This window comes from Magallana gigas, chromosome 1 (assembly GCF_963853765.1).
Source record: "Magallana gigas chromosome 1, xbMagGiga1.1, whole genome shotgun sequence".
Taxonomy (NCBI): domain Eukaryota; kingdom Metazoa; phylum Mollusca; class Bivalvia; order Ostreida; family Ostreidae; genus Magallana; species Magallana gigas.
In genome coordinates, this window is record NC_088853.1 from 48,811,423 (window position 1) to 48,838,481 (window position 27,059).

The following is a 27,059-nucleotide window of genomic DNA, read 5'->3' on the forward strand; positions in this document are numbered from 1 at the left end:
TCAATAGGCAACCACAATTTTTTTGTCATTTGTTGAGTTATAAGCTATACTTAAAATTCTCATTTGTGTACCCACACATCTATAAGCAACAGTTGAGGCGTTTCATAATCGATGTTGATGTTACCCCTATTTTTTTTATATCGAAATTGATGCAAAAAGACGCTGAAAGTAATATTTCGGGTATTGGTCTAAGCTGTTTGAACTTGCTTTGTATTGTAGAACTTTTGTTGCGCAAAATAATGTAAGAAAATAATCAATGATGATTACATCATAGCAACTGAATTTTTTTAATTTTAATGGCACACGATTTTTTTCTTTCTTTTGAACGAAATGTTGATGATGTATCTTTGTTTCAATGAACATTTGAATTTTTCTCCACTATCAAATTGGAACACTAGTAAAAGAAAAATAAGTTTTATTTTCCGTTCAATATTCTCAGTTACAAACATTAATCAGTGAGTCACCCAATCAAACATTTCTAATAAGAACTTTTTTAAATGACGTTATAAAAAACAAGACTCATCCTATTCATCCAAACTTTAAACAAACGCTATACATGTATCAGGAAAAATATAGTGTTTTATTAGTGGAATAACACATCTGAAAAAAATCACTCAAAATAGCAGTAAAATAATTGAATATAGATATATCATGAAAAATAAACTGTACATATGTCAAAAAGCATAAATCTAGCAATTTAAGGTAATACAAAACCATGAATATATAATAATTCAGTTCAGTATGAAGCAACAGAATTCCCAGCAGGATTCAAACTCAGGAGGTACGGATCATAAATCCGACACTCTAACCACTCGGCTATGGAGTTAATTGTGTGCTGCTGTCGATTAACTAAGGGGCGTTTTGATCAAATATCCGCAATTTTGTGATGATATGTTTTTCCACCTTTGAGTGCTGAAGAGGACCTGTAAAAAAACATATTTTTTGGTGCTCGCCACTCTCCCCCCAGCACGTGTATAAGGAACTGACTAAACGCTTGCACTTTTTTTTGTAGATCTCACCTGTGTTGACGTTTAATTTACCTCGCCATTAAGTTATTTAATAGACCCAACAACATACCAGCTAAATGCAATACATATGCACAAGAAAATTCAAAACATCAATTATAATGGTCACTGCAATAAAGTTATTAAGAAAATGCACGTATAACAACAATATAAAAGTGCAAAAATTAGACAAACAAATCTTTTTCACACGTCACACACAAGACACAGGTGTGAAATCAAGTGAACTTAAATCAAAGGCTTTTGTATGCCATGTTTAAGGCAATTGTCTATTTACAAGTCGTGTTCAGCCTTAATTTGCATTAACTTTAGTGTAGATAATAAATCATAATGTATATTTAAAAAAGAGAGAACGTAAACTCTCTTTTCATAATCAAACATAAATTGAATAAGGAAAAATATTGATGAGTACATATACAACGCCACTTTGACCCTTCTGGCTTTGAAACTTTCAACTGATTTAAATCTAAAATATGCCAAAACTTCAATGAATGTCTCATTTCTTACTTAGCCTGCACAAAGTAAATTTCCTTTATAGGTAAGCTGGCTTAGCGCTTTTCAGTACTTTGAATAACATTATAACAGAATTCATTATACCAATATGTTCTTTTAGCCGTGTCAAAGTAAAATTTAAAAAAAATATTTGTTTTAACAATTGTCTTTTAAACAATTGTATTTGAATTGACACATAACAAATATTCTTAAAAGCACCTTGTCTTCATAATAGCAGCATAGATTACGTATAATTCCAGTTCTATTCTACATAAGTATATATATCATCGTTTTCATTTTTGTCAAAATGCTCCAGTTCTTGGTGAGCGGCACATCCGTTTTCTAGAACATCAATACTGTCGACATATATATGTGACTTTTCGACAGATTCGTCCACCTTTTCGTCTCGATTGCGACATCTTAAAAGTGCCTTTCTGGATCTGAAAGGTAAGTAATATTTGTAATATTGACATACGGTATCTCCAATTGTTACAAATAAACAGGAACACTATTAAGAGGGATCTCTAAGATCGTGACCATGTTTAAACTGTATTGATATCTAATGAAAGAAGAGCTCTATATAAACATTTGGGAAAGTATCCAAATTCAAAATAAAATTTTATCGATTTTTTTCTTTTCTGAATAACAGTTTATTGCTCAAAAAATAATATCTGAAAGTGTTTGCTAGATCTGAAGGTTAAAACGTTGGCCAACGAGCCTCCGCAAGTGAAACAAGATCCGATTAAGTATATAACCTACATGAAAATCAGGTTGAGAATAGCACTGCCTGAAAATAATACGACAACGGTGACGATGGAATAAAAAGGAACTTGAACTGTAGTTTGCGAAACGGGTGGACTATGTGCTGCAAAAAAGTACCGAATATAAGTTTATCTAATCAATATAGTTACATGTACATATGAAATGGTTTAACGATATTTCCTATTTTTTGTTCACCTTATTCCAATTGTTTTTGTGTATTTGTTTGTTAATTTGCGATGTTTTTTTTATTTACGTTTTAAGATTAATTTTTTTTTACTGATTAGTTCCTGGCTAAGTTACTAGGAACCAGTACACATTTCTTTAAATTCAATATCGGGTTATGTTATATATTACATGCATTACGTATACATGTTTTTTTTTTACCATATGTAATGTTTATTCTTTTCGGTTGTTCGTATCTATAACAAATTTCTCGCTCTTAACCAATATATGAAATACTCTTGTAAAATTAATGATAATATAACGGTGTTTTAGATAACTGCCCTCAATGCTTTTTAAAATAAATTGTAAATTAATTTTGTTTTATCATTATTAATCACAAGAGTAAACAAATATACAAAAACTTCAAAAACTTCAATTATTAGCGTACAGACATCTTGTATAATTCTTTAATTTTTCATATTAATGCTACAAATAGATGAACAAGTTTTCATTGAGAAGGCATTTAAAAGTATCTACATGTAACTGGTTGTCTTAGAACATGTATATTAATACATGTTTATATATATAAATATTTATACATAAAAATGTATACAATATGTATATATTTAAAAAATAAAAAGAAGGGAAATTCTACGTTACATGAATTCCGTCATATTCTTTTATATTTTATATTCTATTACATATTTTGTTGGAATTTTCTTAAATATTTTAGTAATTTGGAGCGAGCAAACTTTAATCAACGCAATGATGTAACATTCTGATTTCATTTCATATGAACAAAACTAAAACAAATTGAGGAAATGGATTTACTTTCCGAGGTGGAATATTGTTATCACATTTTAAATTACATGTATGCTGTTAAATATTCATACCATTATACGTTGGCCATGCAACCGTTGTCTTGTTCTTAAATTCATCTCTTGCTGAATAAAAAAATGATATTATACGCTAATAACATTTACAGGTAGATATTCATAGATTTTCTCATGGTTTGGAGATAAAATGTAACCCATGCACAAAGGATACTGAATAAGTTAAAATAAATTGAATTCATGAAATGAACGTACATTCAACACAAAGGTCTCCTTGAAAGCCGGAAGCACATCCACGAGGACACTGACCGGTCACGTGGTTACATTTTTCTCCGTACAGGTAGAGACAATGTCCACATGTCATAGAGCAATTAGGCCCATACGTGTTGTTGTTGCAAACTGACATTACATGGGGAAAAAAAAGGAATTTCAAATTTTTTTTTAATAACTTTAAACAAGTCCAAGCTTTACCGGACACCGGATATCTCATAGAATCATTTTTGGAATCGTTGACAAAAATTTGAAAGTAGATAAACGTTAAGGAGACAGGAATGAAAAATCTTTACAGTTTTTATCAATCAAAATGACAATATTGCATCGTATTATATAACTTAAAGTGAGTAGATTTTAAATAGATATGGGCTAGTCAGAATTTCATATAACTTCCTGCAATCAACTTTTCTGTAATTTTACGATGACTTTTATTTTAACAATTTTTCCTCTTAACTTTGGGATTTTTGTCAAACAAAATATACCTATAAAGTTTAGATTAAGAAAAAAAAATAAAGTTCAACAAACAATTGAAAAAAAAATATATGCATAAGGATGCCGATTTGCGTATTAAGCAGAGCAAGTGTTTGTGATCTTCAAAACTCCCTATACCTGTGACAAAAATTTTCGTGAGTGATCGCAAGTTCCCACTAAACATACATCAGAATCATGAGAAATTGCTACAAACAGACAGACATATCATCTGTCCCAATCGTATAATTATACATATATGCGTGTATTTCTATTTGGCCTTTGAATCGGATTACTATGTTTACAAACGATAAGCATAATATGAAATTTAGTAAGAACATAATGAAATCTATTTGAATTGTATCTACAAACGTCATGTGTATGTTCATTCTACGTAAGCCTGAATGTACTATTTCATTTTTACCAGTTTTGCATTGTCTCCCTTTATACCCGTCCTCACATCCACTTGGACAAGTACCATTTTTGAAGTCACATTGTTCTTTTTCGTAGCAAGCGCCACAGACTTTGAAGTGAAGTTCGGATAAACAAAGATAAATAAAATATCTTGAGCAATAAAAAATATATATGCAACTTGCCAACGCCACAAATACAGCCAAGAGACTTAACTTTTATCAGTAAAATTAAACATTATACAATGTCAGCGGTACCTTTGTTACAAATAGATCCTGTATATCCATGAACACAGCTTATACAAGTTCCATCCACAATGTCACAGTCTCCACCCTTACAGTTTTTTGGACAAGGAGTGGAGCACTTCTCTCCGTAATATCCTAAGGTCAGACAACCTATAAAAAATGAAACAAAGAACTCACCATATCAAAGTGACTTAATGGATATGGTTATATTTTTCGACTTCTCTAACTAAAAATGGACGGTCCCGAAACATAAATGCTCTTAATACAACAATTAATATTTTACGTTTAGTATATTTTATTATATTATACTATATTACTAGACTTTGACCAGTGCGTGCATGGTTTGACATTGCATATATATTTAGGACATTTACTAAATAGATACATCGACATACCGTATATTTTTGTCATTTACATAACCAAGCTTTAAGCCGACAATATTGCTATTTATTTCACTACACTCTGCTTAGAATAATCTTACTGTGTCTCGGGACAAGCCTTCACCAGTGCCTCCCATTATCAGTAATGTAATTTAAAAATTACAGAATCGCTTCAAAACAATTTTGGAGGATATTTATTAAAGCTGCATTGAAAGTAACAGTCAAACTATTAATAACAAACCTCTTTGAAACTGTAAATACCTTTCATCCAAAAATTTAATTCATATTAATAAAGAATTCAACACTTTTCCACCAACTTTAAACTTTTATTTACACATTATGTTAACGTTCGGAACTCTTGGGATTTTTTATATTAAATGCACTGAATTAGAGATATCTCCCATATTTTCTTTGATGAACAGAATATATAGCAAATTTTCACTGAAAATTTACACATATTTGTATTATCGTTTCTGAGTTTATGCATGCAAATATGATATTGTGGAAACATCAACTAAAAAGCCTCCCATGATTAAGCGTGAATGTAATGCGCATGCGCAAGATTGTAAAAATCCAGATAATTCAAATGATATCCGGATTTTTAAAAGGAATTTACTTTGATTATTAATTAGTGAAGCTTGATTGAGAAAAAAAATATTGGAGTCAACAAACTACCTGGTGTCATATCTACTTTAGAATTCTAGACCTGTATGATTTTTAGACGTAAACTCTTATTAAGGAAAGAAAACTCCTAAGTTTAAACTTTGAAAATTGAATGGCCTCCTACATTGTTATACAGAGCAGTTCTTTTCATTGAAGGAAATACAACAACCACCAAGCCCTCTTTTTGTTAACCACGATGATTTTACCAGGTTCTATCTATTCAGAGTCACATAAAGTCATAAATGTGTTGATAGTTGTTGTAGTTTTTATCATAAAAGTAAAAACAACATAAACGTAATATATAGTTTCAAAGTCGATAAGTTAAAATAAAAATAAGCATATCGGGAAGTAAATGCTTGACAGCTGTCTAAGTGATGCGGTTCCGGTCTGTTAAAAAGTAGAGGAAGAAGTTAGGAGTTATTCTTAATTTTTTTTAAATTAAAAACGATACATATACAAATCATTCTCTTATATTCATTTCCAATTTTGACTAAACTTAACGTTTGGATTAGCTATGGAATGAAAAGAAAAACTATATGGTACACTTTTTAAAAATGCAAAATCTGCTCTATATATTCCGTGCTATTCTCTAAATCTTACCATAAACTTCAACCTCACACAAATCGTTAAAGGCGTAAGTAGAATATCCAGCAGGGAAGGGGCGATGAGTTCTGTTGTTGTAGTAAATGACATATCTCCCGTGCATAACGCATGCTACACTGATAGGGTTGGGTATTGTGGCTCTGGTATATTTGTTGTCCTTGAAACACAGTCTCCAGTCATTTCTGTGGGTGGTGTTCGATACATAGATTGAAAATCCCAAGAATCTACTTTTAAAGTAGTTGTTTTCATCTGTAAGTTCAAGAACACCGAACAAAACGTTATTTCAGTGTAAAATAGTTAATGTTTAACAAATTTGTAAAAAGGTATGTCTTAAAAATACACAAAGTCAAGACTGAACAAGAGAAGTGTGTATGTTTATGTAAACTCGGTGTGGGGGAGTAAGAGAGAGAGAGAGAGAGAGAGAGAGAGAGAGAGAGAGAGAGAGGGGGGGGGGTGGGGGGCACATTTTGAGTGTAGAATCAATTTTATACACTGATATATGATTTGAAGATTTTCTTGCACCGCCATTGATGTCATCTGACCTTGTTTAGTGGCAACGATCATTTGACCATCTTTAAGGCTTATTATTCGTCGTTTTTATACGTACTGCTGTTTCATAGAAAATGTCTAACACGCATTATGCATATCAATAATTTTGTGACTAATTTTTGTAAGCATCATAAAACTTATGCATTAATCACACAGGATGAGGCTGTGAATATTCGTCAATTAAAAGGAACCTTATAGGTCCATATAAGAATGTCATTTATTTTGAATATTAAGTTACGTTTCAGTTACAGTACTTTGTAGATGAATAAATCAAGCAGCCCAATTCTGTGTCTCAAGTATTCAAACTTAACAAATACATGTATGTATGCTCAACACAAATATATTCAGATAAGTAATCTAATATGAACACCCTTCTTTTTCACTTCGTTGGTCGATAAATACCCCAAGCGACATTGTCCGTCCTGTATTGTATAAAAACGTGATGCAGGTTCCGCACTTTTCCTAGATCCACCCTCCATTCTGCTATTGATTTATCAGCCGCTGATATCGCACACTGTCCTCCAGCCGGGGCGAGATCTGATCGACGTCCGTCAACAGCATAGGTTGCATTCCATGGTGTGCCGTGAAAGGGATAACGCTGCCAGGCATGTCTTCGCAGAGCAATGTTTTCTGTAAAAGGTCAAAAATTAGAGTTTTGTAAATATAACCGTATATCCTGTTTTTTTTTCCTTCCATATCACAAACTTTGCGAAAATGGGGTAAATGAGTGGTGTTTTCAATTTATGTCTGTCTTAATTTCATTTACTTTGAATATTTCTAGCTTTGGAAGGAGACCAATTTTGAGGGTGTAATTAGACGAAAGTCTATAACTTTCTAAGATTATTGGATTTTATGGAAAATTATTTGATACTGTAAGAATGAACAAAATCTGACCATGCAGCTTTAAATATTCTTTATGTTATATGGATCTGGACAAGAAAAATTCAATCTTCAGTACACGTCGTGTCTGATAAGCAATCTATTGAAGAATCCAGTCTTTTTTCCGGCGGGGGGGGGGGGGGGGGGGGAAGGGGGGATGGTTAGATTATTCGGCAATGGTGTTAAATGAAAGCTTATGTATTCATGACTTTGTGCAAGATAGAGTTGTGATTAGATAAGCTGGAATGGAAATGTTAAGTTGCATGCATTTTCTGTGTTTGTTCTTTATACCCTTATCGGTTTATCAAATTGTTGTGCATTTTATATCCGGTTATCAGAATTGTTGGCAAAGACGAACACACATTTTCTTATTAAAAGTATTGCTTTACAAGATAATTCAAGAACATTCTATGTTTTATTATATTTATTTTAGATATGAAATAAAATAATTAAATCTTCAGGTGTTTTATTAGACAATTTGAGTTATGATAACTATATAACTTTATATACATGTGTGTATACGCATGCATAGAAGTATAATGTGTTTACACATGTCTAGAAACATAACAATAGACCAACTTTCATTAACTTCGATATCTCGAACCATCAGATAACTCAAAGTTTTTACTATGCCGACCAAATCCGAGATAACACATATATTAACGCTGGTCCGTTCATTCACAGAGATAAAATTAATGCAGTAGGAGAAGATTCGACATCCTTTTAGATAATATGTCATTAACGCGAATAAACAAAATCAATATATATTTAAAACAATTAAGTGTAACGGAAAGCTTTTCTGAATCTATTTACAATATCATAAGTAGAAAATAAAATGTTAGGTGATTATAGAGCTGCCTTACATTTTGAAGCATAAATATATTGAAGTATTATACTGTGGTTTCAATAATTTTCGTGGGTATCAATTTTCGTGGATTTTCTGAAAACCACAGTTTCAAGGATACGTAATTTCGTGGCAAATGATCCTATCAATACAAAATATTAGTTGAAATTGAACTTCAATGAACATTTAATTTCGTGGATCAACTTAACAACGAAATCCACGAAAATTGGTATTCAACGAATATTGATGAAACCACAGTATTAATTGATATTGAAAAAGTCCGGCGTTTGAATTTACAGTTTAAAAAGACGGATGTTTAAATTTACAATTTTAAAAAACCGGATGTTAACTGCTTTAAACGTGCATATGCCTATATGTGTATACTTTGGGGGTTTTAAGTATATTCACTGGCTTGTACATGCCAACTTTTTAATACTCATGCTACTCCGCTTGAACAAGAATGTACTTCCTGGTTTAAAAATTACCTAGAAGATGTAAATAATATGATTATCTCATTTTATACAAGCTTCCTTGTTTCAGTGAAATTAAGATAATGTATCATATAATCTGATGGGGTATTGATACATATCTGCAATAACAGTATTTTAAGGAAATGCATATCATAATATCTAAGATATTTATCTGCACATATGGTTTGCATGAGAATCACATTGCGTTTTTCCATGTCACTTATGAAAAGTTGTTCTGTATACAGGGAAATCACACCCCCCCCCCCGTTTTATTTTCGCCCCTTTCGCCCTTGTTGTCAGCGGGCGAATTTATGACTGGGCAAATTTCAATGTTCCAAATTATTTCTCTTTAAATATACTGTGTCTGGGAGAATTAAAGACGGGGCGAAATTGTTTGCAAGTGTAGAAGAGCGAAAATTACACGGGGCAAAAATAACCCTGCATACAGTATTTACTTCGTGACAGTAAATCAGAGCATATGAAATGTATTTATTACATTGTTAAGAAATATTGTTCGTAAAATGTCTGTGTTTGTGTGTATCGACCCATTCCGAATTTGCGGTTTTAAAGAACTAATTTCGAGTCCCGTAGAGGCGATAATAATGACATTTACATCTTTTTTATAACAAATCTAATATATAGTTTTACATGTAAAAGTTAGAAGCAATAAAAATAATTCTTAATATGATTTTAAATTCACAAAAATCCATTCATTTTCCATCCAATTGTTAGAGGTTTCTAGAGAAGGTATTTTATTTCATGTCTCATGCAGTCAGCACAAATCAGAAAGAAAACACAAATATAGCAAATCACTAAACTTATTATAATGATTTCGTAATACGGATATGGCGAATTATGTATAAAACGAATTAAATACAGGACTTCGTTATAACCGAGTTTTACTGTATTACTATTATGGAGGCTGAATGGTCAACAAATATCCCTGTAGATGTTCTTTAACTTTTAGAAATTATTTATTTTAGTCATTAGATATTATTTATTTTTTGCAAATGTAAATTTCTACCCATTTTATTTCTCTCACCAAAGAGAGGAATTAATATAAGCTTTTGGCTTGTTTCCCAGTCTTATTGTACACTTTGTCAGTTATTTGTACCCGCCAAAAATATAAACTCGACAAATAATGTTTAAACAAAAATTATTGCATAGATATTGGTAGATATTAGTAGATGAATACAAAAAAAAATTTTTAATCCATTCACTCACCATATGTTTTTACAGTCCAAAAATGTTGGATGAATAGGGCTAACCAAATCATATCATTCCACTATCGAAAGTTACTGTAATTGGACCTAAAATGGAATGTCGACCCTTAGTTTAGAAAACAAAAACAAAGTTAACATGTTTTATGAGGTACCTGGTATAATCAACATAACGCCATCAGAATTCCATCATAAGCGGTATCAGTTAAGCTTGTAAATAGTTTGCATAAAAGATGAGCGTGACAGTGTAGTTACAACACAACAACTAGTAGTATAACCTACGTTCAATTTCGTAATGAAATATGAAGTTCTAATTCATCGATTAAAATATGTTTAAAATCATTTTGATTCAAGTAAGAATTTTATAAGAGAAACTTACCAATGTTGCTAACGAGTTTTCTAACTCAATGAACCCTTCAAAAAAGAGACTGTATTATGCACATGCATCGATCTATGTATACGTGTATATATTGTGACCATTATCTTGTTCCTGTATATATATAAGTGGTGCGTTAATATAAAGTTGCTATTTAAGTCATGGCGAGTCGTTCTATGCATATGTACTTAACAGCCATTTGGTACAAAAGCCTGTTAGTGCCAATTAAATAAGATATATTAAAAAAGAAAAGTCTATATAAGAAAAACTCATTGTATATATAAAAGCACACACACTATATATAAGATAAACTCGAATATATAAAAATAAGCAGCTTTATATATAAAGGAATTACCAATATATATAAACAATTGTGTATATATATAAAGCTAGGTCGTGAATATATAAACAGTACTGTGATATATAAAAGCAACAGTGATAAATATATAAAGCGAAAATTTTCCACTGAGTGACCTTCACTGAGTTCAGCCCAGCGTCTGCATAATAAACCCCGCCTAATAATGATATTTTGAGGGGCAGGGGGGCGTTTCACAAAGCATACTTAGGACTAATTTATATCTTAGGAAAGAACTTTTTCCTAAGTTCATTACTTATCCGTTTTACTATTCTTGTCTTATCTTATGTAATTCCTAAATTATGTCTTAGCTTTAAGACAGGTAAATCGATGTCTTAGGAACAAACTCAATATGGCGATTGTTTATTTGGTATTGAAATGGATTACATGCACATTAAAATTGAACAGAAATACAAGAATACACAAATCATTAGTACATGTTCACTTTACTTCTTAACTGAAAACTTTAGAAATATCAAAATATACATATATTTCTTCAATTAAAATATCTCGTATAGACTTTTAATTTTAACATTGTTTTTAGATTATCTGGTCGCACGCGCAGATTGGTAGCCGGCATTGATATAGCCAGTGCACTGATGATAAAGAAATTATTCATTCCCGAGTCACTGATATCTTAAGCAGTTTGATAAAAACAGGAAAAAATACTAAGTAAAACTTAATTACAGATTGACTGGATGATTTGTCCTATCCCTCCACCAAATAAGCTTTTCTTTTACGAAAGAAATTTGATATCTTTTCCTTGCCGGGGGGGGGGGGGTGGGGTGAGGGGAGGAGTAGGAGTGACCGGCAAGTGATTTGGGTATGTCGATGTTAAATCATGCAATTGCTGTTTCATTAAGCAATTGTTGCCTTTTATCCTCGCTTGCTCCATCGGCCAAGATGCATTTATTTGCGATGTTTCCTTCTGTAAAAAAAACCCATTCTTATTTCAACCATTACAAGAAAACACGCGTTACATTAATTAAAACTTAGTTTAAAAGTTCCACACCTTTCTATTCTAAATCTTACTTTTCACTGCATGTGAGTTTTGTATTCCATTTTGGAATATATCGTACACTGCGATCTCTCAAGTTAAAAAAAAATACCATTTTCACAAAATATATGGGTATATTACGTTATTTTTATGTACTCGTATATGCATGTGAAGGTAAAATATTATACATAATTTCAGTACATGCACATAGGCACTACACTATTTACACACTATTTTCACGTTTAGATTTTTTTTCTAATTTGTTTCTAGGTGAATAAGGGAATACGTGTTTACGTTTAGAAAGTTTACATCCGTGACATATTGAAAAGAATTTACATGATCGATATACTAGTAAGATAGGAATTAACGAAATGATTTAAAAATTAGCTTACAATGTATCTTAAGATAAGATTTAGTCAACTGCGTTACACTAAGAAAGTTTTCTGAAAAAGCAATGACAAATCTTAAGAACTTCGTAAGTTAAAACTTAGGCATATCTTAAGTTCTATCTTAGGAAACATCTTAGGAAATCGTTGTGAAACGGGCCCCTGGACTTTTCAAGGACAAAAACTATCTTAAGTTCTCTTCAAAATGACATAGAGTAAATACCTTTTTTTTTTTAAGTTCGTTAATAATTCAGATATTAATAACATAATTTCCAAACATAATGTTGTTTAACAAAAACTGCAAAGTTTATCGTCTCATTGCTAATAAACCACTTACACCCTGCCAGCTGAGGAGTAATAAATAACCTTCAATTTTCTTTTTTAGAACTAAGTTCCTCATGGTTATATAATATTTTTACTGGTACAAGGAAATTTTCGTATACTCTTTAATTTTTGGAAGTAAACACCCTAAGGACCTATATTTACAGGGGTTTTTTTAAAAATTGAATTTTACCATTCCAACTGAACAAAATCTCAAAATTGTTAAATACAATTATCATTTCATTATACACAAGTTAAAATGTGTTAAAACACAAGTTTTTTTTTAATTCCACACCATAGGAAGTACAGAAAACTTGCTAATTTTGATCTCTCCTCAGCATTTAATATATAAGTATATTGTTAAGAAAATGTTTTATAATATGACCTAACAAGTTCAAGTTTGGATTATCAAAGATGGTTTTTGACGCATATTATGATAACTGATTGTTACAAATGCCAATATCAGTTTTAAAGTTTGAAAATCTTAACAACTGTTTGCTAAGAATATTGAAATATGTTACAGTGAAATGTTTGGAAGTCCTAACAACTGTTTGCTAAGAATATTGAAATATGTTACAGTGAAATGTGTGGAACTCAGAAGTCCTAACAACTGGTTGGCAAGAATTAAGCAACGCATTAAGTTATCTCTTCGTAAGCCTTCACAAAACCATCTAAAATATTGCTTGTTTAGAACATTAGAAATAAGTTTCAGGTTTACCACTCTTGTCAACTTTTGTTCTTGTGTTCAGAATGCCAGCATTTAAATTTAAAGTTTGTACGCTTTACCAAATGTTTGGCAATAATTAATCAAAGAGTAAATTTCAAAGATTACATGTCTTTTATTAAATTGAAATAGAAACGTCTTAACAATAATCATTGCTTGTCAAGAATGCCAGACGTTAAGTTCTCAGTGTAAACTCCTGACAACTGGTATATCACATTGAAAATAAACCACTTTTTTCAACCATTCTGTATGTCATACCATTGGTAACCGGTACTAAAAATGTGTTGATTAGAGATTATGTAAGAAACCTTCAACATAGTTAATGAATACAATATGTGCTTGCGCTATTATTTCACATGTCCAAGATTTCACTGTTCTGCAGGTAATACCCAAAACTCTTATTCGGCGCAAAAGAATTTGCATCTATTTTAGTGCTGCTAAAGTTTTCATCATTTTCCCCAGTGGCGTTTTGCAGTATGGGAGTTCGTCTATCTCCAAAAACCCCTATACACTCTGTGGTTGGTGCATCAACAACCGCGACTGTGATAAGTTCCTTTTCTGGTGTGTTGGCAGTAACCTGTAAAATATATAGCATTATACATATGTAAGTGGTATTACTGATTCATAAACTCTTACATTTATTCAAATAAAATTTGAATCCTGGTGTAGTGCCAGTGAATGACTTAACTGACTTAATACCATTCAATCATTACATTATAAGAAGAAGCTCTGCTAGTCATACAGTGAAATGCGCTTTTAATCCTCTTTATTGACAATTTATTCTAGATAAATAGGCTTTAAGGACACACGAGACGTTCCTCAATATTTTATATTATTTTCCTTGATATATTATTCATTTTTTATTATCATTTAAACCTGTTAGTTCCAAAACAATTAGAGTATATTACAAGGGTCTTTTCGGGGCTTAAATATTTATAGTTTTCCTTAAAATGGCATGCAAAATGCATTTAAATGTTTATGAATAAACTTAAGTCATTTTCTATATTTTCAAGTGGACACTTTATATCTAAATAAAAAATTATCATATAACATGAAAATATGATTATGGAATTACTTAGTGGAAATCTTCACATTGTTGAGGTAGAAAACATGGAAGATAAGTCGCATCTGACATTACATTACACCGAGGGTGTCTTACCAAATTTGTGAAATTTCAAAGTCCTATCTCATGGAGGAGTTTTGCAGTATGTTATTTTGTATGTAGGTACCTTTTTAAAATAATTGTTCTCTTATATCTTTTTACAAAACTTGAAATGTAGTAAAAGGACCAAATTCATGATTTTTGCTTGTATAATAGATCTATAACTCTGTTAATGCCATTAATCAATTAATCATTACAAGTAAAAAAAATGGTGTATATTACAACTACCATAAACCCACTTACATTTTAGTAATTATGACCAAATGACATAAAGTGTACTAGACAGTGCCTTATACAGTATGTACATGCCTTCATCAATCACCCTCTGAATGAGAAAACTTGCCTGAGAAATCCCCCGGCGACTTTACTCTCTAAATACGAAAATACTCGTTCCAGGGTGCTTTTTGATGATTGTTTCCACTTGGTCCCAGTAAGTCTGCCTAATTGTTGATAGTTGTGTTATGATGGAGTCTTTTTTTACTGTTTGTTTCTTCTTTACGATCATTGGGACACTGAGGGATGAAATCAATTTCAAAATAATGCACAGAGAGAAAGAGAGAGAGAGAGAGAAAGAGAGAGAGAGAGAAATTATCTACATATTAGATCCAACTTATCAATGTTGAATTTATTTGGGTGGGTGGAGGGTGGTTGGGTTAGATTTGTGCATTACCAGGTGTGTATAAAAACAATATCATACCACAGCATTAAAAAGCTGATACATGTTTTCCTGGAAGGTTGACTAAATGTTGAAAATGTACCTTCATATTTCTCCAGCAGAGCATTTCTCATAATTGGTAATTCTTCAACCTGACAAGTTCTCAAATGAAGCTGTTGGAAGTTTTGTTATTTCTTAATAGGCCAATTTAGAAATGGCATAGCTCCTGGTGACAGCTTCTTGTTGAGGAAAACCTTTTTGATAAAAAAATGCCATATATCCCAAGAAATTGTTGTAATTTCTCTAATTTCTTCACAAATTTTTATCTTAATCTACTGTGATATCTTGTTTGTGTTTACCATTTTATGCTTGTTTTGCTTTGAACAAATATGACATATTTTAAGGTCATTTTTACATTGTTTTGTGTTCTTCTATCTCCGGGCAGAGCTCCTGTAACTGAAGCATAACATGTTGTGTATGATTACCATCAATGAACTCTACCTCTGCATCAGGTTGAAAAGGGTCTTCAGTTTTAGCTCCTTCTGTAGCTGGAGGAATATTTAGTTTCATTCATTTGCGTTTTTTTTAAAATTTGAATTTAAACTTCCATAAATTTCTGTCCGATGTTGGGCGTTCAACTTTCTAATTGCGTTCGACTCTAATGCAAAGTTTATAGCCGACAGTGGAATATTAAATTCTCTGATGCATTTCTCTCTGCATATGAATAACATAAACAAGCTGTACATTTTCTTGAAATTTACCTTTAAAAGCTTTGTTAAGGTCGCTTTCATATTTGATTGGGACATTCTATAACATTTTCACAAACCTTGCTGTCTTCATTTTCCTTTGTAGAAGCTTTGTTAGAGTAATCTGCTTCTACACTCTCCGTGGTCTATTATGATAAACATAATATGGGATACAGGGTGTTAGCCAGCCCCTTGAAAGATATCCCATTATAATTGTGTTATACGAAATTTCGTGTTATTAGCCAGGCTAGCTAAGCCTGTTAATGGCCGTGTAAACCCATTTCCTTTTGAGGGTCGACTGGGCTTCTCCGGGGCCCCATCCCCACCAAATATGAAGGCCCAAATATGGGATACATGGTGTTAGCCAGGCCCTTGAAAGATATCCCATTATAATTGTATTATACGAAATTTCCTGTTATTCGCCAGGCTAGCTAAGCCTGTTAATGGCCGTGTAAACCCATTTCCTTTTGAGGGTCGACTGGACTTCTCCAGGGCCCCATCCCCACCAAATATGAAGGCCCAAATATGGGATACAGGGTGTTAGCCAGCCCCTTGAAAAATGCAACAGAATATCATGAGTTGCTTACCCTCTTGCCAGGCTAACTGATCGTGCCAATGTTCAGGTCAGGTCAGGAAGTAATAACTGTTCCTTTCAATTAAAAATGAAGTTTTTCTGGATTTTTTAATTACGTTTATTAGCATGTTTACGGTAATTTGAATAGCGAACCGACCACAGAATTCTATTCGCTATTCGAATAGTGAATAGCGAGAAGCGAATAGAACTCCAACTTCTGAATGTCCCATCAAACTGCGTATCAGTAATTAAAATAGTTATGAGAAATTGTATGGATCCAAGCAAAATTGAACTCTATTCAACCAGACTCTCAGCTGTATTCCTTAATCTCCGACAAGCAAGAAAGACTCTCTGTTTGTCGGAAATTTACGGAGACAGCCAAGCGTCTGGTTGAACGAGACTATATTGAACTCTGGCGTAGGTATATATAAAATGTACGACTTCAAAAAATATCTATATTGTTGGTACCATTTAAAATCTGACTGTTTACAAGATATCTATATATTAATTTCCTTGAAAAACAGTGCTTAAGAACTCATTACATCGAATTTATTGATTAGATCTAGATGTTGTCAGCGGTGTTGATTTGTGCTTAGGTCCAAACACTGTTTCAATTTCGGTTTGCCTGTGCAACTGCATAGGAGAGTTGATTAAAATCAACTCCCAAAAATAAGTTTTATTTCCGTTCAATATTCTCAGTTACAAACATTAATCAGTGAGTCACCCAATCGAACATTTCTAATAAGAACTTTTTAAACGAGTTATAAAAAGCAAGACTCATCATATTCATCAAAAATTTAAACAAACGCTATACATGTATCAGGAAAAAAAATTCGTTAAGCCCATACCATCACAATAACTATATGCATGTTCTTACAAGAACATGTAGTTCATTTGTTAAGTATCAATTAAATTCTAGAGAACAGAAATGGAAAAGCTTATAACAATCAACGTTACCCACGGCGTTCCACGACGAATAAATGCGGATAGCAATGGGTTTTATATCTAAATGACTCATCCAAATGCCTTATATTCTTCAATAGAATTTGTGCATGTCACACAGAGCCGTATAGATATAGTTACCCTTGATTCTCCAGTAAATGCAGAATGGTATACAGGCACGTAGCATCGTTTTTGAAAGTGGGGGGGGGGGGGCAGACCCATCCAAAAAATCTTGACAAGCAAAAAAAGGGAAATTTAAAGTTTTCCAAAAATCTTCAAAATCCTAATCCATGGGAGGGGGGGGGGTAGACTCAACTATACTTCCAAAAAAAAATTCTTCCCTACCAAAATTTGTTCCCCTCCAAATCATGAAACTCCTAATCCGTGGGGGAGGGGGGGGGGTAACTTCAATTTGACTACTCATTTTCTGATTTTCATACCAATTTTTTACTAACTTCCAAAAAAGTGGGGGGGGGGGGGGGGCAACTCCATTATAATTCCTTTTTTTATATGTAAATTTTTAAAAAATTTGTTGCTGCGAGAAAAAGTGGGGGGGGGGGGGGCAGGCCCCCCCTGATGCTACGTGCCTGGTATATTGTGTGACTGTTAGCTGTTCCAGTACCAGACGTGATTTCGCTCGTGTAACAAACTAACAATGCTTAAATAATATATATAGTTTTATATGCTTAAGATCTGCTTTTTAACTTAAAATATGGTCGGTCGATCGATCGAGATTGATGATTTTTTTTTAGCATTTAAACTTACACTATCTTGATTGCACCAAGTAACTTGGTCACAGTCGTTGGGATTTGATAAATCTTTGCAGTTGAAACACATGCGTCCGTTGTGATAATCATAACCTAAAATGTATTTTTATCAATTAATGTAAAGCTATGTTCGGTTCCAGCGCATATTTGACCAAGTAATCACTGTATTTGTCAACCTAACTGTCGCAAGTGTATACTTTCTAATATGATAGGTGTAATTCGGGTGTATTTTATACTTTTATCGATTTTACTATGAGTTCAAAACATATTATACGTTTGATTATAATGTACATTGAATGTGTATCTTAATATAATGCAAATGAATTGAATATAACATTAAAAACCTGCAACTCCACAAGAGCCTCCATTGTTGCAAGCAGTAGTGTTACAGCAAGATTCACAAACAGGAAACTTACCGTCGTCATCCTCATCAAAATCAACTTCAAACGAATCGGGAGCACCTTCCTTTAACATAACCTTCCTTCTTCCAACTATTGATGTTTGAGGCCCACCTATGCTGCTACAGACCTAGAGAAAAATAAATCCTTTTACGTAGTATAACGATCAAATAATTGACAATTTTGAATTTTTAGTTCTCGTTCATAAATGCTAAGATATAATTTTAGTTCCCACTGACCTGAGACACTGTGACATATGGTTTAAAACACGGTTTGATACATGTTCAAGTTTTACTTTTTAATTCATCAAAAACGTTAGTAACAACAATTTCAATATAAGCATATGTATATCACTTTCAATTGTATACAATAAATCAGTCTGAAGTTCCTACGAAACATTTGTTTTATAAAAAAAAAAACTTGATAACTCACAACATTACTTTTACATCCCAAGTCATAATAAATGGCGTTGTGTCTAACATACTTTTCAATGTAGCATTGCTGTAATGAGAATAATATCGTATAAGACATGCATACATGTATCTATAATATTTTTTGAAGTAAAAGTGGCATGAAGCACACTCGGTTTGTTCTATAACACAAATACTATTTGAATATGAGTCATAGGCTCTAGTGAGTTTGTTTGATAAAAATGGGTCCGTCCTTCCCGTTATCGTTGGCGTCATAAACTTTTTTTTAATTGTTAGGTGTGGGCCATAAGGGGGATGGAATGTTTATAAGACTATATGCTAAATTGGAATTAAAAGGAAAAAACAATTGAAATTCTTATTCTTTAAAACTAAACCTTAACCATTAAAAAGAGCTCAAAGTTTAATACAGGAATTATGTGTGGAGATAAATTTAAAAACCTTATAAAAATGTATTCTAATTTGTGTACATATATTGCAGTTAATACTCTAACGGTGGTCTAAAGTATTTCTAATTAGGTAAAGCTATAGTTGTTGAGGTTAATTTAGGAATGTTTGGAGATAAATTTAAATCCCCTTTTAAAAATCTGTATTCTAGGTTGTTAAGATATTTTGCAGTTAATACTCTTATGATGGTTTTGAGCTTTTTTTTATCAGTTAAAACTAAAGTTGCTTAGGTAAGCCATGTGGTCCCGGGGTCTCTTGTTATATATTAACGGTACTTATAGAGCTAAAATTGACGTAGGCTTTAAGATGAGAACTGAATGTTGCGCAGTGCCTGTTTTAGAATCTCAACTTATTATGACTGTAACAAATTTGCAGAAAAAAAATATTCCCCTTTCTTAGCCCTGCAAATGGTCAATTGACTAAAACGAATTTTAAAAAGGTAATTGCCAAATAATAGTAAATGTGTTGTCATTATAATTGAAAAAGAATGCAATATTCTTATCATGCACACATCACTAAAGAAGGCTGTGTGGTTCATAAATCGTCCATTACATCCAGCTTACAATTTTGAAATATGACCGTAAGCCAGAAATTATCATTAATTAAAACTATGAAAATTGCAATATGTCTTGCTTTTAAATCTTTATTAATAAAATTAATATATCATTCATTATCAGTTAACATAGATCTTTCTTTAAAAAAAATCAATGTTGAAAAATTATACAACCATCTACCTTTCTTTTAAAATCTTACCTGGTGATTACCACATCTGGTCACCAAATAACATTCCTGGGGGCTGCTTAAGTCCCTGCAGTTCATACATAACTGACCTGCCACTAAAATAGATTAATTTTTTTTTGCATATTTCGTTTTAACCAAGACTACATATACAGTCAACGAAAACCATTAACAGAGTGAGCGCTCAGTACAGATGATATGGATGTCAAATTCATGACAATTTATGTATTTTAATAAATGCACGAAAATTAAAGAATAAATGTGTTTCGTATGAATGCACATTTACTTAAAAACGCAAGTCATATGTAGTTTAAAGTTTTTATGTACTACTCTCATACAATGTTATATAGTTGATTAATCTTATATCATTAATTACATAAATATATTTTGGACTTTTGTTATCTATTTTCATTAGACAGCAATATTGAGAACATTTTATTAACTTATTCCGCAGACATATTCGATAACTCTAAATTATCCGGAAAACTTTAATTCGTTCCAGAAATCTGCCACTTATATATAAAAACTGATTTAGCTTATTGTGTTAACAATACAATTGGCTTTTCAACGAACTCCTTGACTTAGTGGCTCCACAGAGACCAACTTTACAAATGTAAATTGTTTTGAGACACAGATACACTGATAACACTGTTATTTTTTGTCTAATTTTATCACAACCTGATCACAAATGTGATATATATATATATATATATATATATATATATATATATATATATATATATATATATATATATATATATATATATATATATATATATATATATATATGATTAAGTTTCCGGTTAATAACTTTAAATTAAATATAAATCACGGTTAAAACTTTAGTAGTTCGGGCGATTGCATTTGAAGTCCATATTTTGTAAAATGGATATATTTTAAAATAATCCCTTTTTGTTTGTTTGTGCACTCTCACTCGGGCGTTGTGCTGGTTAGTCTGCCTAATATAATTTTCCCCACAGGTTGGACAAATTGCACAGTAAATAAAATTAGATTATTTGCAATTCATTGGGGCACTAGTTTTTAGAATTTGGACATTTTTGATTTTTATTCCTTCTCCCTCGTGTATAAAATTCACATGTTCCACTTTTTGATGGGAGTAGTATTGCAGGACGAGAACCTTGCTTTGGAGAAAATTATTCGCTCTCAAATTCGGCGCTTGTCTTCTGCTGTTTATGATTGATGATTGGTTGATATTTGTTTCATTGGTTTGTTTCATATTTTCTGATTGTTCTGATATTGGTAAAAACGTTTTGCTGATTTCAAAATTTTATGGTTACACGGACTATGTGTAGTTACAAACGTAATTTTCTCATCTAGTTTCTCTTCCTTAAGGAGTAAGTAACTGCACATAATCCGTGTATAACCCCCCCCCCCAAAAAAAAAATGAACAAAAAAATAAACAAAAACAAAAACAACAACAACAACAAAAAAACTTAAAGGCTGAGGATTACATTGTAAGACCCTCAAGAGAACCCGATGTGAAACTATATCAAAAGATCGGCAACAAAACAGATCTACACAATACACGTTTTATTTTCAATTGAAACTCTTCGATTACCTGTTATTTCGATTAATCCAAATATCAAAGTCAGTTGCATGATCCAACTGTTTAACTGAAATAAGAATGAATATCTATAAGTCAAAAAGGAAAGTTCATACATTTTAATGTGAATGATGTACGACTTTAAAACACTTTTTAACGCGTTTGCTTTTCATTAAATGGAATGTGCGATCATTCTAGAAAAAAAAAATATTTTGTTTTCCATGAAATACGATATGATGCTGAATATTATGGTGTTGAATTTTGGAGTTTATTTCCAATCTGGCCATAGTTAAGACATCTCAAAATAATGATTTACTGGAAAGCATTTTAATTTCAACGATAAATATGTTCTCCACCAAGAGGTAAATTTTGAGTAGAACATACAGCAGTAATAATAACGCATTTATCAGATGATATAAATCATATTGACTGTTCATATATGAACAGACTTTTCATTTAAAATGACCAACTGTGACCATCATGAATTGAATTTGAAATGTAAATACAAATAGAAAACATGTTGATACCGTTAACTACAAGCGAATATATATGGAGGGTAATCGTGTTCAAAAATCCAGACATGTAAACTTGTAAATCCGAATATGCAATCGTGTTGATGTGTGAGCCTGAGCATGAATATGTGTAATTCTGATCGTGTAACCTATAAAACTCGGGCATAAACACGTGTAAGATTTGACTCAGTTCCTTCGCATGATGCACATTTTGCAACTTTATTGTTTACATTAGTTAATTAAACCTTCAACTTTGCACACTTTCAATCCGTAGTTTCTGCATTTGTAACTTCAGGCTCGGCAATAGCACATCTAACATGATACAAATTGACAAATGTAAAGTCTACAAGTTTGTCGAATTTTGACATGACCTTATATGGAAACAGTGACGTCACTGATAGAAAAAGGCTAGCTGCAGGTAAAGGCATGCCGTAATCGCCGGAATAGGGACGGAATGATAAAAAAAAAATTAGGTTAGCCTATAATCATATTAACTCTGGATAACAACATTTCATAGAGTATTATTTTTCGGAAAATTAAATTATGAGATTGGTGTACATTTTATATTAAGAGAATGTATAAAAGATACGAGTAAAGAATTCGATCGGCTTCAGATATCCTCTTAGAACTGAAAAAAATTACATTTAATGACTTTGTTTGAATACATGTGTATAAAGATATATACGAATTTTTATTCATAGGCGTCTGAACCGGGAGGAGGGGGGGGGGGCTAGGGGGGAGGTGCTCTTAGCCCCCCCCCCCCCATTGTTTTGCCAAGTTAGACCTAACCATTAGGAACATAGCAACAGGGAGGATTCAACCCCCCCCCCCCTACTGTTTCCTCGCAACAAACAAAATTGTTTCTTAAAAGACCTTAAAGAGAATGAAATATTAATAGTGATATTGAAAATTAGAGTCATAGTAGGTATACTAGCACATCCCCCCCCCCCTCCCACCACCACCACCACCACCACCACCACCACCACGGATTAGGAATTTCATGATGGGGGGGGGATTGGGCAGGTAAGATTGGAGTTATTGGTATACCCTCCCCCGTGGATTAGAATTTTCATGATTATGGGAATTCTTGTCAATATTTTTCATAAATAGTTTAGCCCCCCCCCCCTTCAATTTGCTTCCGACGCCACTGTAATTAGAGTACATGCAACAAATTGTTAAAGTATAGGCCTCGGCTGAATTAAGAAAATATCTCCAAATGCATCCTCATCGCTACCCAAAAGTTGTGACAAGACCCCCCCCCGCGCGAAAAATTACACGGGGTCCGTCAGCTGAGTTGCAAAGTTATCGATAAGAAAAACAAACTATTTAAAGACATTGGTTTTGAGAATGTGATTACCCGGTAATATGAGACATAAGAAGCGACACCCTCTTTAAAAAAATGAATAAAAATTCCAAAGATAAGGTTAACTGTCGTGAAATTAAAATGTGTATAAACTATTTTAAGAAATGTTTCTTTGCATTGTCGGCGATATATAGGAAAAAAAGCCTATCATGCAGGTAAAAATTGACATTTTTTAAAAATTATTTTAAGCAATTATTACGGGATTGAGTATGACGTCCTGAATGTCGGTTCAATACAGACTCACTTTGTGAAGTTGGCTGATAAACATTTTCTGGAGAGCTAGTATAATACAGCTTTACAGCCACTTGTGAACTAGATGCAGGTCTGTAGCTCCCTGTCTAAAAATACAGATGGACGATCTTTGAGCTACAGTGCCTCCCATAGTAAAACTTCAATTTACGGCGCACAAATAATATGTGCTGGTTTTTTTAATATTATTGAAAATTGTGTTATTATTTATCTTTCACTAAAACAACAACAAAAAATATGAATACATGTAAAGTAACATAAATTTTTCCGCGAAAAATTACCAAATCCTTGCAGGTCGTTTATTCTAACTAATTCAGAAAAAAAAACAAGAGTAAAAATGGGGTACTCTATATGCAATGTTTTTGCCCAAAACTGACTAAGTTCAACAGCTGATATTTTTATAAATTTTTAGAAATCAAAATCCTAGCAATTTGCATACTTCTGATATATACGTATAACTGATCTGCAAAAGAACAACTTCCTATCTTGAAAACTGTTCGAGGAGTTATCGGTACAATAAGGGTATCTTTTTGACAGCCACTCGCCCGTCTGCAATTTTTACTATTTCAATAATCGGAAACCCGGTTAAAAATTCACTCTCAAAATTCTTAGAATTCAGAAGCAATGGAGTTACATGGAACCTCACGGCGGTCTTCGAACCCCATGCCGCTCAAAATATATTTACCCCCATAGGAAATTTCTTGATCCGTCTCATTTCTAGAAAAGAGTACGCATTTACTTATATTCGAGTTTAAATTACATGTCAATTTTTTTTTCAGAGATATAAGATATTAGGCATTTCCTTTTATAATTCCATGAGAATTATATTACGGAAATTAGCGCATTCGTCACATCGACAACGATTTTTTTTTCTACATGAACCTCTTCCTGTTTGGTCCAGTTTCAATCATACCTCAATATTTTTTTCTAAATATAATACGGGTGTTTTCGATAGAAAAGGTGTCGTTCATTAAAAGCTTATTGCAACAGTTTAGCTGAATATTATGTTTATTTTTCGTTCATTCCGGTCCGGCGGTTACGGCATGCCTTTTCCCGCAGCAAGGCAGTTGCCATATAAGGTCATGTCAAAATTCGACAAACTTTTAGACTTTACATTTGTCAATTTGTATCATGTCAGATGTGCTATTGCCGAGCCTGAAGTTACAAACGCAGAAAATACGGATTGAAAGTGTGCAAAGTTGAGGGTTTAATTAACTAATGTGAACAATAAAGTTGCAAAATGTGCATCATGCGAAGGAACTGAGTCGAATCTTACACGTGTTTATGCCCGAGTTTTATAGGTTACACGATCAGAATTACACATATTCGTGCTCAGGCTCACACATCACCACAATTGCATATTCGGATTTACAAGTTTACATGTCTGGATTTTTGAACACGATTACCCTCCATAAATATAAGCATCGTTGTTTTTTAGCGTTTACCAGCAATGTTCGTTTGCTAATAACAGTTGTCACGTTAAACTTCCTCAGACATTAAACATTGATACTTTACAAAACAATCATTAAAGAAAACTTAATGTTTAAAATACTTAAACAGAAAAATAGCTGAATTCATTAGAATTGTTTCATAAAATATTTTTCAAATATTTTAAAGGAGAACATAACACTGCTCATGTAACTATCATTGCAATGATGCTTTGGTGTGTTACGATGTCATATATTCATTATGACGTCATACAGATATGTTCCCGTACTAAACAGCCCTACAGTAGTCATTTTCACAACATAAGCTAAAGGAAATTTAACATTTTTGATTTTAGAAATGTAAATGCACAAAATCATAAGAGGTTAATATAATAAGATATATATTACAATAATCTGTTCATGTGAATTGATTAATCTAAATAATGCATAACTTTTTTATTGTTCAAAATGGAATTTGTAACAAAAGGTCATAATTCCAGAATAAGGGGTAGGAGTGATTCCTATTGTAGTATTTCTCTTAAATGCCAAGAATGTTATCATGACAATTTTGTAAGTTATAAAGCACATGCTAAGGTTGATATGTGAAATTAAAATAAAATCATTGACAATTTTTTATGTGCCTTAAAACATTGTTCAAATTCAGAATCAAAAACTTCAAATTTGACGTGCTGATTTCAGCAATATATTGATATAATTATGATATTGCTATGTAAAAATGTAGTTAACAATTTTGAAATTTGTTTTCTCATTAAAAATTAATGAAGATAATTTGCAAATAAATTCCATCAATTAAAGTAATTACATGTATTGCAGAAAATGGAGATTGTTAAAAAAAAAACCATAATGGAGAAAAGGGGTATAAAAACTATAAAAATATCTCCCGTGCAAGGTAAGAAAGTAGTCATATGCATGAAAAAAAAATATAATGTACTGGACATTATAAAGTAACTTTGTTAAAAAAAAGCAAACAACTTCATTAACATATACTTTTACACTGCAACGTCCTGTTCCCCTTGAAGTATTTCTATTTTTTTCCTTTTTCGGGGGGGGGGGGGGGGGGGATGCTTCATTAAAAACGAATGGTCCAATTAATGTATTGCGTAAGCTATTTTCTACCAAAATCATTATTTTTTTTTCTTAGACAAGAAAGAAATAAACACAAAGTTTTCTGGTAAATTTTAAAGTTTAAAGTTTACCTTGCCTTGGAAATGTTCCAATGACAATTCTATTCCCGTCAAGTGTATTATATAAATCCTGTACAGCCGTGCAACTTGACTTTAGTGTACTCTTACATAATGACTACGAACAAATGATTACACAATCTGAGAAATTGTATATAAATAGAATTTGTGCTGAGACCTTTCCAACACGAACAGGCAATGCCAGGTCATCTAAAATAATCACGTCCTACTTTTGACGGGAGAGAGACAGAGGGACAGAGAGAGACGGAGAGAGGGAGAGAGAGAGTTTTAATTGTAAGATAAATTATCAATGATAGTTACACTATTTAAAAACAAAAACAACATTGATAACGTCGTATTGAGAACAATGCAAAGTAAAGCATTTTTTCGGTTAAAAGTTATCTTATTGGTTCTAAAATCTTTAAACAAAACAAAACAATTAAACAAACA

At 32.3% G+C, this 27,059-nt stretch overlaps 2 protein-coding genes and 1 long non-coding RNA gene across 5 annotated transcripts; all 3 read right to left on the reverse strand.

Annotated features, from left to right (window-relative positions):
• Window positions 1-398: 398 nt before the first annotated feature.
• On the reverse strand, window positions 399-10,806 carry LOC117688317 (uncharacterized). Of its 3 annotated transcripts, none has more exons than XM_066069387.1 (10): window positions 10,656-10,806; window positions 10,281-10,385; window positions 7,266-7,493; window positions 6,312-6,563; window positions 4,681-4,818; window positions 4,437-4,535; window positions 3,527-3,670; window positions 3,332-3,382; window positions 2,274-2,379; window positions 399-1,954 (listed from the first exon to the last, which is right to left on the reverse strand). In XM_066069387.1, the coding sequence occupies exons 2-10, from the start codon at window positions 10,330-10,332 to the stop codon at window positions 1,777-1,779; spliced, it is 1,248 nt and encodes a 415-aa protein (XP_065925459.1). In that variant the 5' UTR covers window positions 10,333-10,385; window positions 10,656-10,806; the 3' UTR covers window positions 399-1,776. The 3 variants fall into 3 exon arrangements, with proteins under 3 accessions (XP_065925459.1, XP_065925449.1, XP_065925467.1); XM_066069377.1 differs by having other exon boundaries at window positions 10,281-10,366; window positions 10,656-10,803; XM_066069395.1 differs by lacking the exon at window positions 4,437-4,535 and having other exon boundaries at window positions 10,281-10,366; window positions 10,656-10,801.
• Window positions 10,807-14,945: 4,139 nt separating this feature from the next.
• On the reverse strand, window positions 14,946-17,681 carry LOC117688325 (uncharacterized). The gene is made up of 3 exons (XR_004601033.2): window positions 15,668-17,681; window positions 15,356-15,506; window positions 14,946-15,109 (listed from the first exon to the last, which is right to left on the reverse strand). It is a non-coding gene; the product is annotated as an uncharacterized lncRNA (long non-coding RNA).
• A 427-nt stretch (window positions 17,682-18,108) lies between these two features.
• LOC117680519 (uncharacterized) lies at window positions 18,109-26,994 on the reverse strand. Its single transcript, XM_066069407.1, has 5 exons — window positions 26,625-26,994; window positions 21,872-21,926; window positions 20,308-20,390; window positions 19,112-19,180; window positions 18,109-18,809 (listed from the first exon to the last, which is right to left on the reverse strand). Exons 2-5 carry the CDS (start codon window positions 21,909-21,911, stop codon window positions 18,618-18,620), a joined length of 384 nt encoding a protein of 127 aa, XP_065925479.1. The 5' UTR covers window positions 21,912-21,926; window positions 26,625-26,994; the 3' UTR covers window positions 18,109-18,617.
• Window positions 26,995-27,059: the final 65 nt, after the last annotated feature.

Excerpts from the sequence above, each read along its gene's own strand:
- LOC117688317 (XM_066069387.1), bottom strand. The coding sequence starts at position 10,332 with ATGATTTGGTTAGCCCTATTCATCCAACATTTTTGGACTGTAAAAACA. Across the intron at positions 3,383-3,526 it reads AGGAGACCTTTGTGTTGAAT|CAAGAGATGAATTTAAGAAC; the intron begins GTACGTTCATTT and ends TTTTTTATTCAG. Across the intron at positions 2,380-3,331 it reads TGCATGGCCAACGTATAATG|CACATAGTCCACCCGTTTCG; the intron begins GTATGAATATTT and ends ACTTTTTTGCAG.
- LOC117680519 (XM_066069407.1), bottom strand. The coding sequence starts at position 21,911 with ATGCAACTGACTTTGATATTTGGATTAATCGAAATAACAG. Across the intron at positions 19,181-20,307 it reads CCAGATGTGGTAATCACCAG|CAATGCTACATTGAAAAGTA; the intron begins GTAAGATTTTAA and ends TTCTCATTACAG. Across the intron at positions 18,810-19,111 it reads TGGGATGTAAAAGTAATGTT|GTCTGTAGCAGCATAGGTGG; the intron begins GTGAGTTATCAA and ends ATTTTTCTCTAG.